Genomic DNA, 14,068 nt, shown 5'->3' with positions numbered 1-14,068 from the left:
ATGAAAGCTCCCTTTATTTGTTTCATATTTCTGCCAGATTGTGTAATGAATACTTTAACCCACTGTTTTTACAGATTAAGTTGGAAAAGCAATTGACTCCTCACTCACAGAATAAGGTTTACTAGGATTTAGGGTTACTTAAGTATAACATCAGGATAATCAAGATTTGCTAGAAAATGTTTGTAAAATGGAACTAAACAGCTTTTCCGTTTCTCAAGCTTCATGCTTCATTTTTAAACTCTTTGTTACATAACTGCACTCAAAAACAAAACAATGTAAAACTTTAGAGCCTACAAGTGTACTCAGTCCTATTTCTTGTTCAGCTAATTGCTAAGACAAACAAGTTTGTTTACATTTATGGGAGATACTGCTGAGTGCTTCTTATTTACTATGTCACCTGACAGTGAGGACAGGCGTTCACATGGCACTTTTGTAGCTGGCATTGCAAGGTATTTATTTGCCAGATATGCTAAACATTCATATGCCCCTTCATGCTTCGGCCACCATTCCAGAGAACATGCTTCCATGCTGATGATGCTCATTAAAAAAAATGCGTTATTAAATTTATGACTGAACTCCTTGAGGGAGAATTGTATATCTCCTGTTCTGTTTTACCCGCATTCTGCCATATATTTCATGTTATAGTAGTCTCAGATGATGACCCAGGACATGTTCATTTTAAGAACACTTTCACAGCAGATTTGACAAGACGCAAAGGTGGTACCAATGTGAGATTTCTAAAAATAGACACAGCCCTTGACCCAAGGTTTAAGAATCTGAAGTGCCTTCCAAAATCTGAGAGAGACGAGATGTGGAGAATACTTTCAGATGTCTTAAAAGAGCAACACTTGGATGCGGAAGGTACAGAACCCGAACAACCAAAAAAGAAAATCAACCTTCTGCTGGTGGCATTTGACTCAGATGATGAAAATGAACATGCTTCGGTCTGCTCTGCTTTGGATCGATATCGAGCAGAACCCGTCATCAGCGTGGACACGTGTATTCCAGAATGGTGATTGAAGCTTGAAGTGACATATGAATCTTTAGCGCATCTGGCAAGTAAATATCTTGTGATGCCAGCTACAATAGTGCCATGTGAACACCTGTTCTCACATTCAGGTAACATTGTAAACAAGACATGAGCAGCATTAACTCCTGCAAATTGTAACCAAACTTGTTTGTCTGAGTGATTGGCTGAAGTAGGACTGAGTGGATTTGTAGGTTCTAAAGTTTTAAAAAAAAATTTAATGCAATTATTTTTTGTACATAATTCTAAATTTGTAAGTTTAAATTTCATAATAGAGATTGCACTACCGTACGTGTATTTGGTGAATTGAAATATACTATTTCTTTTGTTTTTTATAGTGCAAATATTTGTAATCAAAAATAAATATAAAACGAGCACTGTACACTTTGTATGCTGTGTTGTAATTGAAATCAATATATTTGAAAATGTAGAAAACATCCAAAAATATTCAAATAAATTGTATTCTATAATTGTTTAGCAGTGCGATTAATCACGATTCATTTTTTTAATCACAAGATTAATCATGATTAATTTTTTTTTCATATTTTTAATTGCTTGACAGCCTTACTATTAACTTCTTTGTGCCTCACTTTTCCCAGCTTGAAATGAAATTATTAAGGTTTTGACATGGTCAGACTGAAGGTGTCAAAGGAATGCAAATAGAACTAGCCATTAGGTCTTCCAGCCACCAGTGTTGCTAACTCTCATGATTTTATGACAAGTCTTGCAATTTTTGGTGTTTTTCTTAAAGCTTCATCTTCTAGAGTCATCTGCTTTTGTAAGAATCTCAGCTTACATTTAAAAAATAAAGAAGTTTCTAGCCCTAGTAGTTGCAAAGAAAACTTGAAAATGTGAATGCTAAAAGCCCCCCAAACAGAAGGCAAATAAAAGAACTCAAACTATATTATTTTTAAAATCTCTTGATTTTTGGAGGCCTGACTCATGATTTCTGAACTCTTGGGGTTGGCAATAGCGAGCCTAGCTCTGACCACCTCTAAATTGGGGAGACTTAGGCCATCGAAGCCAATCAGGCTACTCACAGTACATAAAGTTAAGCATGTGAGTAAATCTTTGCAGGATCAGGCCTTAAAAGAGAATAAAAGCGGGGGAAAGCCTTGACATTTTAACAGTAAGTTTCTAATCCTTTTCTTTGAAAATACCCTTGAAAATGTAAATTAATTGCTATGATTTGGAGTTTGTGGGATAGTCGCTCCCTGCCTTTGGATCTATTGGAGGGCATGATATGAATTTATAGCTGTAATGGGCAGTGTTTTGCAGGATGAAGCCGAAGACAAAGGCTGCCTACAGCAGATGTGGCTACAAAGTGGCTGCTTGTAGCTGAGCTGGCAAAAAGGAGGGCAGCTCACTAACAGTGACACAGAGTGTGGTTGTGGACTGAGAACAGAACTGGGAGTAAAGTACTCCTGCGGTTTAATCCTGGCTCTGACACTGACTCCCTTCGTTGGACCAGTCCGGTCACTTAGCCTTTTTGTCTTATGGTGCGTCTAATTTTCAAAATAAAAAACAAAAACATGGCAGCGAGTCTCAGAGCCCCAGACAATTCTTGTGGGGCTCATGCTATGGGGCTAAAAATAGCAGTGTAGGCATTCCCATTCAAGCTGGAGCCCAAGCTCTAAAACCCAGCGAGATGAAGCGTGTTTGCTTTTTCACAAACTTTAGCTTCCAACTAAGCATTTTTAATAAGAGCATGCTAACAGATAATAATTTAAGCTTTTTATATTAGGATCTTAACCTCATCAGTATGCTTGTTGACAACGCTACAATTGGAGAATGGAGCCTCCAGGGTCTTCCAAATGATGACCTTTCAATTCAGAATGGCATCATTGTCACAAAGGCATCTCGATATCCTTTGCTGATTGACCCACAGGGTCAAGGAAAGATCTGGATTAAGAATAAGGAAAAGAATAACGAACTCCAGGTACATTCTTTGTTTAAATCATTTTTCATCTCTGTGTCATGTTAGATCATTGCTAATAGTATAATAACCAATACAAGTTAATTATACACCACCATATTTTGGCTGTGCACTATGGTAATTCGAATCAAGTCTTCATTTTATATTCTGTATATGGTGAAAAGATGTAAAGAAATGCTGTAAAGATCACACATATATTATGTCTTTATGTAAAAGGACGATATCCATGTGATAACTTGTATTTATCCTACACCTTTGACCACCTTACCCACACTCTAGTGACCAGTCGATCCTCTTTGGGATTTGGGACTTACTGTTACATTCCAGATCTGTGAGATCTTCAAATAGATGATTTGTTCAGTCCGCATTCCATGTTAATGTTTCCTTTCTGTTGCACACCTTCTCTCTTCATTCATTTTTCATGGGCTAATGCCCCTTCAGCAGTGGTCCAGTAGTGTTGCTGGAGGCTCCAAGGCTAAGCTCTGCCCTTCAACTCAGGCCACCAGATTTTCTGCCTCCAGAAGTATGACAAGTTGGCGATTCACTTTCTCCCAGTGATTTTATCATCTTTGTATTCATTTTTGTGCAGTTGCAAGTTTTAATCTTCCTCCTTCTCCTCCCCCTCCCCTGTGTCAGGTAAATAGCAGTGTGGTGGTGTCAACCCCTTGGATGTGCCACTGCCAGACTCTTCTGTCCCAACTCAGGCATGGCTGAGCTGTCCTGCAAACAACTGACTTAAATGTAAACAGGGCTCCCTACACAAGGCAGCACTTATAGGCTCTCTAGAGAGGGAATTATGTCCTGCCACTTCCCAGGGCACGGGGCATAGAGTCAGACTGGCATGTCAGGTCCCTGCCATGCCCTGTGGAGTCCCGGCTTCAAAGCAGAAAAGCCAACTAAGGGGTTTCTGAGCTTTCAGGGAGAGAGCCTACAGACAAGGAGGAAGCTATCTGGCCAGCTCAGCTGGTAAGTCCCACAACAGAGCTGGGCTGGGTCCTGAAAGGGGCTTTCTGCTGCTCCTTGGGGAAAGTAGCAGGGCTCCTACCTAGCTCCCCTTCCAGGGAGGTAAGTGAGAAATCCCTTCCCATGATCAGAATGATCCTGACTGACTGAGGAAAGCCATGAGTGGTACTAGGTTGCACCTATAGTACTTACCTGCATGTTAGCTAGCCTGGGGGAACAGGCCTTTCAGACTCCCCAAGTCAGTTAACAAGCTTCTTCAACAATCGAGGTATACGTACCAATACCCTTCCTTTGTTGTGTGGTCTGCTGTATTAATTTAGATGGAATATATAGGCTAGAAGTGATAACATAGCCACTCACTCTCTTAAACAGTGTTAATGGTACACCCTGTCACTCTTTGGGGTGGAAGTGGGGTATTATAGCCCCACGGCTGAGTCCAAATGGCTACCCTTAGCCCCAGGGCAGTATGACCTAAGGGCCAGTGTCAGTGAGGCTGCCCTCTTAAGCAGGACTGTGTTCCCTAGTGGCCAGAGTCAATATGGCTGCCCACCTATTCGGGGCAGTGTGGCCCAGTGGCCAGAGTCAATATGGCTGCCCACTTATCAGGGCTGTGTGGCCTAGAAGCCATGGGGGAAGTGAGATGCCACTCAGGGCTGGGTGGTAGCCAGGGTAGGGGCCGGGGGACCAGACCCTCCATAGTCCACTGGGTCCCAACCCAGAGCCCGGTCAACATCGAGTGGATTTGCCACTAGGTCAGCAGGGATCCATCTGAAATATGCTGCCTTTGTCCCAGTTCCACAACCGGATCAATGTCTAATCCCCCTGGGTTACTTCCTACCCTCTTTTCGAACGTTGCTGTCCACAGGTCTCCTGGACATCTGGGGTCGTCAGCCTGTGAAGCTCTCAAAAACTCCGTCCTCTCTTGGGCTTCCATGGGCAGCCGGGTATCTGCCTGGCTCTCAACGCACTTTGCCTTCGTGATCTGGGGCTCCAGCAGCTGCTGGGTGTGCGCCTGTAATGTGCGTCCTCTCTCTTCAGTGGTCAGCCCTGAGTGAGCTGGGCTGCTCTCTTTTATACCTAGGCTCTAGTTGGAGCATGCCCAGCAGTGGTCAGGAGGTGTGACATCCTCTACCCACAATATGGAGTTAACCCCTTCTTGTCCAGTGCAGGGCTGGTACACCCCATTACAGATCCCAAAACGAAGTGGTGGGTGGAACAGACCATCCCCCCCCATTATTTTGTCCACCAATTAGACATAGTTTCTGGCACACCAATTTTGGTTCACTGATTTCTGTTTCCACTTTTTTGTATTTACCAAGCATGATCTTACCACGTTCCGTGAGTTATATCAGGAGGCCTTTTTGTTTTGATTAATTTAGTCTTTCTGCCTCCTTTTTGTATCTTTTCCCATCAACATTATAGGTTATTGTGACATCTTATGAACATTCACATACTTTTTACAATTGAGCTCACAATTAGTCCCAGTTTGTGGGCCCAGTTATCACAACAGGTCCCCAGGCCAGGATAAATAGTGTACTACCTCACCATTGTAAACAGCCAGGAGAAGTAATTACAAAAAGTAATTTTCCCTCTGTTGATACTCACAGCTTCTTGTCAACTGTTGGGAATGGGCCACATCCACCCTGATTGAATCGGCCTTGTTAGCACTGACCTCGCACTTGGTAAGGCAACTCCCATCTTTTCATGTGCGGTATATTTATACCTGCCTACTGTATTTTTCACTCCATGCATCTGATGAAGTGGGTTATGGCCCACGAAAGCTTATGCCCAAATAAATTTGTTAGTCTCTAAGGAGCCACAAGGACTCCTTGTAGTAGTTAGTTAGTTATTTCCAATGGTTAGGATTGCTAGTGCCATGCATCAGCTTCATTCCTCATGGGTTTCTCAAAGCACACCTGCTGAAATTCCTTCTGAAAACATAAAACCATGTACTTGATGCAATGCAAAATTAAGCATTATTCTCAGATAACATCCAGTGCCCCTGTGTGGGGAGGCAAGCATAAACAACATGTTGAAAGCCAACACAACATTCACGCTAGACCCTTGCAAACTCACTATGGAAGCAAGCATACTTGGAAGACAAATTTCCAAAATCTCATCGTAGGTGTCCTTTTAGTTCATTTTGACACATCTATAAGGGTGTGTCTTTAAATAGATTATTTTAAAAAGCAAAAACCACAAACATGGCCATATGGGATGGGACCACTGAGTACCATATCCTTTTTGTGACTGTGACCAGTACCAGCTGCTTCAATGGAAGGTGCAAGATACTATATGGCAGGCAATTATGGTATTTGCAGAGGAAGTGTCCCCCTGCTTCCTGTTAAGAGTTGCCTTATTTTTGAGGCATGAATGTTTATATCCATTCTGAAAACCGGGGAGTAACCAGAGTCCAAAGCTTCTCCATGACAATGGAAATAGTGTCCTGGGAAGAGAAGAATCTGCTGCCTTTCCAGAGAGTTCACATAAAGGATACAAAAGAAATTGAAGAAGAAGAAGCTGAAATCCTCCTCCTCATCCTTCACTGGCCGAGAAGATACTTTGGACTTGCTAAATAGGCAAGGACCCCACACTGTACCTTCAGAAAAGACCAGACATCTTGAAGCTGGGATTCCTTCATAGAATCATAGAATCATAGAATATCAGGGTTGGAAGGGACCCCTGAAGGTCATCTAGTCCAACCCCCTGCTCGAAGCAGGACCAATTCCCAGTTAAATCATCCCAGCCAGGGCTTTGTCAAGCCTGACCTTAAAAACTTCCAAGGAAGGAGATTCCACCACCTCCCTAGGCAACGCATTCCAGTGTTTCACCACCCTCTTAGTGAAAAAGTTTTTCCTAATATCCAATCTAAACCTCCCCCACTGCAACTTGAGGCCATTACTCCTCGTTCTGTCATCTGCTACCATTGAGAACAGTCTTGATCCATCCTCTTTGGAACCCCCTTTCAGGTAGTTGAAAGCAGCTATCAAATCCCCCCTCATTCTTCTCTTCTGCAGGCTAAACAATCCCAGCTCCCTCAGCCTCTCCTCATAAGTCATGTGTTCTAGACCCCTAATCATTTTTGTTGCCCTTCGCTGGACTCTCTCCAATTTATCCACATCCTTCTTGTAGTGTGGGGCCCAAAACTGGACACAGTACTCCAGATGAGGCCTCACCAATGTCGAATAGAGGGGGACGATCACGTCCCTCGATCTGCTCGCTATGCCCCTACTTATACATCCCAAAATGCTATTGGCCTTCTTGGCAACAAGGGCACACTGCTGACTCATATCCAGCTTCTCGTCCACTGTCACCCCTAGGTCCTTTTCCGCAGAACTGCTGCCTAGCCATTCGGTCCCTAGTCTGTAGCGGTGCATTGGATTCTTCCGTCCTAACTGCAGGACCCTGCACTTATCCTTATTGAACCTCATCAGATTTCTTTTGGCCCAATCCTCCAATTTGTCTAGGTCCTTCTGTATCCTATCCCTCCCCTCCAGCGTATCTACCACTCCTCCCAGTTTAGTATCGTCCGCAAATTTGCTGAGAGTGCAATCCACACCATCCTCCAGATCATTTATGAAGATATTGAACAAAACCGGCCCCAGGACTGACCCCTGGGGCACTCCACTTGACACCGGCTGCCAACTAGACATGGAGCCATTGATCACTACCCGTTGAGCCCGACAATCTAGCCAGCTTTCTACCCACCCTATAGTGCATTCATCCAGCCCATACTTCCTTAACTTGCTGACAAGAATACTGTGGGAGACCGTGTCAAAAGCTTTCCTAAAGTCAAGAAACAATACATCCACTGCTTTCCCTTCATCCACAGAACCAGTAATCTCATCATAAAAGGCGATTAGATTAGTCAGGCATGACCTTCCCTTGGTGAATCCATGCTGGCTGTTCCTGATCACTTTCCTCTCATGCAAGTACTTCAAGATTGATTCTTTGAGGACCTGCTCCATGATTTTTCCAGGGACTGAGTTGAGGCTGACTGGCCTGTAGTTCCCAGGATCCTCCTTCTTCCCTTTTTTAAAGATTGGCACTACATTAGCCTTTTCCCAGTCATCCGGGACTTCCCCGGTTCGCCACGAGTTTTCAAAGATAATGGCCAATGGCTCTGCAATCACAGCCGCCAATTCCTTCAGCACTCTCGGATGCAACTCGTCCGGCCCCATGGACTTGTGCACGTCCAGCTTTTCTAAATAGTCCCTAACCACCTCTATCTCCACAGAGGGCTGGCCATCTCTTCCCCATTTTGTGATGCCCAGCGTAGCAGTCTGGGAGCTGACCTTGTTAGTGAAAACAGAGGCAAAAAAAGCATTGAATACATTAGCTTTTTCCACATCCTCTGTCACTAGGTTGCCTCCCTCATTCAGTAAGGGGCCCACACTTTCCTTGGCTTTCTTCTTGTTGCCAACATACCTGAAGAAACCCTTCTTGTTACTCTTGACATCTCTCGCTAGCTGCAGCTCCAGGTGCGATTTGGCCCTCATGTAGACTGGGAACATCTACCTTTAACAACTTGGGCATTGGAAGAGAAATGTAGTTCAGCATGGAATCTCCATTAAGCAATGATACAGTTTCGTATCCAGACAGAACTCAACCAGGATATTTCATTTACTCATCTGGCCAAATTTACATGTCAGGATTGTGGGGAAACAGAAAGCTTTTTGGGACAGGGACTGCCTCACTGTGTATTGTCCAGCACAGTGATGCCCTGACCTGTCAGTGCTGTTGTGATATGAATATTATTATAATCCCCAAAGATCTGGTGATCTCAGCTACACTAGAGTTTCTCCAGGAGGTTTGGTTGGAGTCCTACAACTGAGCGCTATAGAAATGTGGGTACCAACCATAGTGGCATTTTGTAGCCAGGCACATCAGATCTTGCATTTGAGTATCAGGTGCCAAGTTTAATCACAGTGACAAATTAGATGAGCCTTTAGCTGGCCTTTCTTGTCACCATTACTTCTGAAAAGTAAGTTTGAGAATTAGTTCCCATATCCCTACAAAAACCACACTGCCTTTGTCATGAGGAAAAGGTTATTCTTATAGTTCCAGAAACCTTTCTCTTCAAGGTAAGTTACGCTTTCTACAATTCCTGGGAAATAGTTCTCCCATCATTGTATTCTAACCCTTGGAAGATTTATGGCATAAATAGGCATTCTTACAGCTCTAAAGATATATTTCAAGCATACAGAATGCATATGCCAATTGCACCCTGTTCATTTCATTCTATCATAATGCCAAGGCCCGAGAGCCTCAAAGTTGCTGCAGGCAAGATGTAAAAATCCTGCACCAGTTGGCATGCTATTCTGTGAATAGTTGGGAAACTATTCACAGAAGTCCCTAAAGGTACTGGGTATGAGTGTATGAGCCTCACCCGAGGAGTATTTGCAAAGTAAGTTTCCATTCCTCTGTAGAGACATCCTTTGGTAGGAAGGTGCTGCTGGGTTGGTTCCCATATAATTCCTTAGTGTATAAAGTTCTTGCTTTATATGGAGGAAACATCTGTTCCTGCCTACTATTCTACTATAATAATTGAACTCTGCTTACTCTTTCCCTCTCTACATCTGGTATGCACTGCTCATTACTTCCCAGGAGTAATGAATGAGGAGAGAAGCCGTGCAACAGAATGAGAATTTTCTTACCTGATAATTTTATTTCTGTCCGCACCTTCTCTCTGAATTCAACCCATCCTGGTAGTTTGGTAAATGACCAGAATATAAATTGAAAATGTTCTCTAGTGAGAGATTTAGACATATAGTGTCTTAATGCTAATAATTGGTTGCTGGAGGTTTTCTGTATTTGTGGAAGAACTCTGCTCTAGGCCTGAGCTGAAGGATGGAACATAATCCTGGAGCCTCCAGCAACACCACCTTTGAATTCCATAGTTGGGGGGTCATTAATCCATTAGTGGTGAATGAAGAGAGAAGCTGCTAACAGAAGAGAAATTTCTTACTTGATAGTTTTCTATTCTCCTCAACAAGTGTGGAATTTTTACCTCCTCTCCAAACTCCACTGCTCAAGGATGCAAGATGGGCAATAGTGCAATCCTGCATCTTTGATGGATTTAAAGTCCAATATCTCATGATCCTGAAGAGGTAGAAATGGGAGCTTTATACTATTGTCTGCCAATGTGGTCCTGGTGGAGATGGATTATTGGGAGAGTGCCACCGAGGCAGTCGAAGATGCATGAGGATTGCAATTTATCACATGGATACCCAATCACTGTTAATATGGTGAGTAATATACTGCCTCTAGAGCCTGTCAAAATGAGGTTGATGGATGAGAAAAGAGACTAATAAAAAAGAATAGGACAACAAAAACCTGGGCAATGATGATGTCCCAGACATGATATTATGACCTAAACCCTTACCTTTCTGTTGTGCCTGCAACCTCCAAACAGAAGGCCACATCATCTAGGGAGGGAAATCAATAGGATTTGGTATCAAGCCCAGAACCCTTAAACCAGTAATTGAGAAACATCACCCCCACCCCAGATATGGCGAAGAAACACAGCTAAGAGCATGACAAAACTAAAATGAGAAAAAAGAAAAAAATGATATAAAATATCCGCAGAGACCTGCCAAGAAAAAAATGGATGTTAGAATCTACGTGTTTTGGGGGTTTTGTTTTGTTTACTAACAGGCTAACAAAATCACCTCAATCTGTGTTTTAGCTAGAGGGGTACCTGAGCAAGAATCTACCAGTTCCCTAAGGCCCTTCTTAGCTAGAGAGGGAAGCCAGTAATATTTAGCATATGACTCAGAACTGTAACCCAGTTTGTACAGACTGATTTGTAACACCATATGTAGAAAGGATAAAGAACTGCAGCTAAATTAATGGGAAAAGATAAAATGTAAAGAGAGAGAGGTGTTTTAAAAAACTTAAAGTCCTGTGAAGGATAAGGGGACATTTATAGATCCAAATGTTAACAAAAACACCCCAGTATGATTTTCCATGAGAGTAACTGAAGAGAAAATTGTAAAAGACAGGTATTTATAATGATCCTTTTTAAACCTGTGACATAAGGTATATATTTCTTACACATTTGCTACTAGAGGGCAAATATTAGACTTTTTATTTAAAGATAAATAGAATTGTTGATCTCCTTATGTAAGTGTTAAAAGAGAGGAAGCAAATACCAAGAGTAAGGGAATGCAACAGAACTGAGACATTATAGGTTATGCATTCCAGAAGGTATTCATATTGATTTTGTAAAATTTCTGTTAAATGAATTTTAAAAAGTCAATTAATCCCATTTGTCTCATCTTTCCTCAGATAAATCCATTGTTAGTCTCTTACAGGCAGTAAGTCACTATACTTCTGTTCTTTTTTTTTCTGTAGCCCAGCATCTCCCACAATTCTGGACATCAGGGATGCTCTCCTCTCTCAGCTGCTCATGGACGTGGGATCAGAGTTCTGGTGCCGCATGGTCTGGCCAGGTGGCCATGCCCCCTCTGCTCCTGCTTGCTGCTAGGTTTTTTGCCTCCATAGCAGCAGACAGGGTGGCTTCTTCGGCTCTCATCCTTCATCCTTCTATTTCAGCTTTTCTGCCCTTTTTGGGGGGCTGTAGGGAGCAGTGTTCTCGCTCCTCAGCATTCCTCCTCCATGAGTCAGTCAACCCTTCAGGGGTTTAACCCTCCCGAGTCCCAACGCCTCCACTGCAGCATCTCCCTGCTGGCTTCCCTGTCCCTTATAGGAACAGCAGAGCAGCCAAGAAAGCATCAGGTCAAATCCAAGCAATGCTGTATATGGGAGGCAGCCTGTCCAGGTTAGGCAGATAACGAGTTGGGCCCAGCCTCCACCCAGCCTTCCATTCCTTACTCTGTTAGGTCCTGGGGCTCAAGTTGGACAGGCAGGTGGGGTCCCCTACCCATTAAGGTAACCATGAATCCAGTGGGGGGAAAATATACGAGGAACCCCAGTGCAGAGCAGGGAGAGGCACCAACAGTGGGGAGGACCCTGACCACGCTACTTAGAGTGTAAGTCCCAGTGAACGCCTGCCAAACAAAGAGGGGAGGCTTGTGGGGCCACAAGTCGCCCCCCCAAGTCTTAAAGTTTGTTCTGAATGCTTTAGGGAAAGAAGCAGGGCTTCTAATCAGCCCTCCTCCCTCCCAAGCCAACCAGGAGGGCTCTGACAATGAGTTCCCCCCTCCCAGGGGGAATGGGATTCAGTGGGGAGGATTCTGGGACAGACGTCTCGAGAGGGCTCCAGGTCTGAAGGAAGGCAAGCTGCAAAAGGCCTCACCAAAGCCTCAGCCGAGCCTCTGCACTCCCAAAACACACAACAAGGGTAAAAGAGGTTTACATGTTTTTTTAAAAGGCTAAAAAGGGAAACACAAAGCACAACAAATCCAGGAGATGAGATACCCCTGACCCCTCTTCCTCTACTGAGGAGGGTGAGCTGTCTGGCTCAGAAACCTCAGCAGGCTTCTGAGATTAAGCCTTAGAGTAAATTTCTCCCCTTAAGCTCCTCGGCTGAGTACTGCAATACCCCTTCACTCGTCCCTTGAGGAAGTGATTAGGGGTACATGGAACAAGCCTGACAAGGGCAACACCTTAACAAGAGTGACCTCAGGGTCTATAACATTCAAGAACCACAGGGCACCATTGCTGAGACACTGAAGATTGACACCTCTGAAGATTGAGCATCCCTCGCCAGGTATGGTTACTTCGTCAGACTGTGAGTTCTATCCCAAGGATCCAGCAAAAGAAAGATGGAGGCCTCTCTCCAAAAGGGCTTTCAAGCCTCCTCCATGATTCTCTGAGTGTCCCTGGCAGCTGCCTGCTTTGCAAGAGCATCTCTTTCCTGGCTGGAATATCTCAAACCCATTAAGGACAGAGATAACCCTGACTTTGGCTCCACTTTAAAGAAAGTCTCCCTAGCAACAGTGTTTGTATCTGATGTCTGAATGGATGCAGTGAGGTCCTCCTCAGCACAAACCATGGCTTCCAGCTCAGTAGCCAGGCGCCAGCAATGCCTATGGCTCTGAATCTGGAAGGTGGCTCTAAGCAGGTCTGATGCTTGGCCAAGTTTACAGGCTCCGTGCTTTATGGAGAAAAGCTGGATAAGATGGTGGATGACTGTGCTGCAAAATCCAAACACTTTCTTCCCCACTAAATGCCATCAGGAAAGAATATAGACTGCCCTTCGGAGAGAGGTGCTCCTTTCACTCCTCTTCCTCACAAAGGTATAAGTGAAGGAACAACAGATTCCCAAAGGAAATACAGCAGAATCAAAGCCTAAGGGGTGTGATGTAATCCAGACATACCTCAGGTCCCCCCCATGCCCCAATCCACTGTTTACACAAACCTCCATCAATAACTGAAGCTAAGAGGTGGGATTTCCCATTTCCTAAAGGAATGGTTTTCATTAACCACAGACATGTCAGGGAGACAGTGAGCCAGGGATACTCTTTCAAACTGTGGGCTTCACCCCATCCATTCTTCATCCAGTCATCCAGCTCCAATGACCCCATAAAACAAAATCTAATCCAGAATGAAATATCTCATCTTCTGGATATGGGAGTGATAGGGAGTGTCCCCACAGAGGAAAGATTCTCCAAGTTCTTCTCCATCTTCTTTATTGTACAGAAGTGCATGGGGAGGCAGGGGGATGAGGTATCACAGCCAGTCTTAACCTCAAAAGGCGCAACAGGTGGATAAAGAAAATGAAGTTTTGGGTGGAGACCCTGGCCTCTGTGGTGTCATCCCTACCCCAGGAGGACTTCTTGTCTTCAGTAGGTCTAGCGAATGCATATCTCCATATCCCCATCAGTCTGTGCCACTTCAGACTTCCGAGATTCATCTATGTAGGAAACATTTATCAGTACTAAACTCTCCTGTTCAGCATGACGTTGGCCTCAAGGGTTTTTATAGAGATGGTGGTGGTAATAATAGCTATACTCAGGTCACAGGAAATTCACCTGTACCTTCCTGGATGACATTTTAATCTGTCGCCATCAGCAGAGCACAGAGCCACACATATCGGATGTTGAAACTCCTCCAGGTGCACAGCTTCATCACCAATGCCAAGAACAGTTTTATTTTTCCATCCAGGAATGTATTTTCTTGATCCAGAGCTTCAGGAGGCCCACCCTAGCACTATTTCTCCAAGTGCTAGGACTGCT

The 14,068-nt window shown here is 43.9% G+C and overlaps 1 protein-coding gene across 1 annotated transcript in view; it reads left to right on the top strand.

Annotated features, from left to right (window-relative positions):
* LOC144260155 (dynein axonemal heavy chain 5-like) overlaps positions 1-14,068 on the top strand; it is a 259,923-nt gene that overhangs the window by 164,815 nt on the left and 81,040 nt on the right. Inside the window, exon 53 of the mRNA XM_077808714.1 lies at positions 2,772-2,966. Within this exon, the coding sequence (XP_077664840.1) occupies positions 2,772-2,966 (195 nt within the window). The remainder of the gene's footprint in view (positions 1-2,771; positions 2,967-14,068) is intronic.

The sequence above is a fragment of the Eretmochelys imbricata genome, chromosome 2 (genome assembly GCF_965152235.1).
Source record: "Eretmochelys imbricata isolate rEreImb1 chromosome 2, rEreImb1.hap1, whole genome shotgun sequence".
In the NCBI taxonomy this organism is placed as follows: Eukaryota; Metazoa; Chordata; order Testudines; family Cheloniidae; genus Eretmochelys; species Eretmochelys imbricata.
Note: the sequence above shows the minus strand (reverse complement) of the source record. Positions and strands in the feature narration are given on the sequence as shown.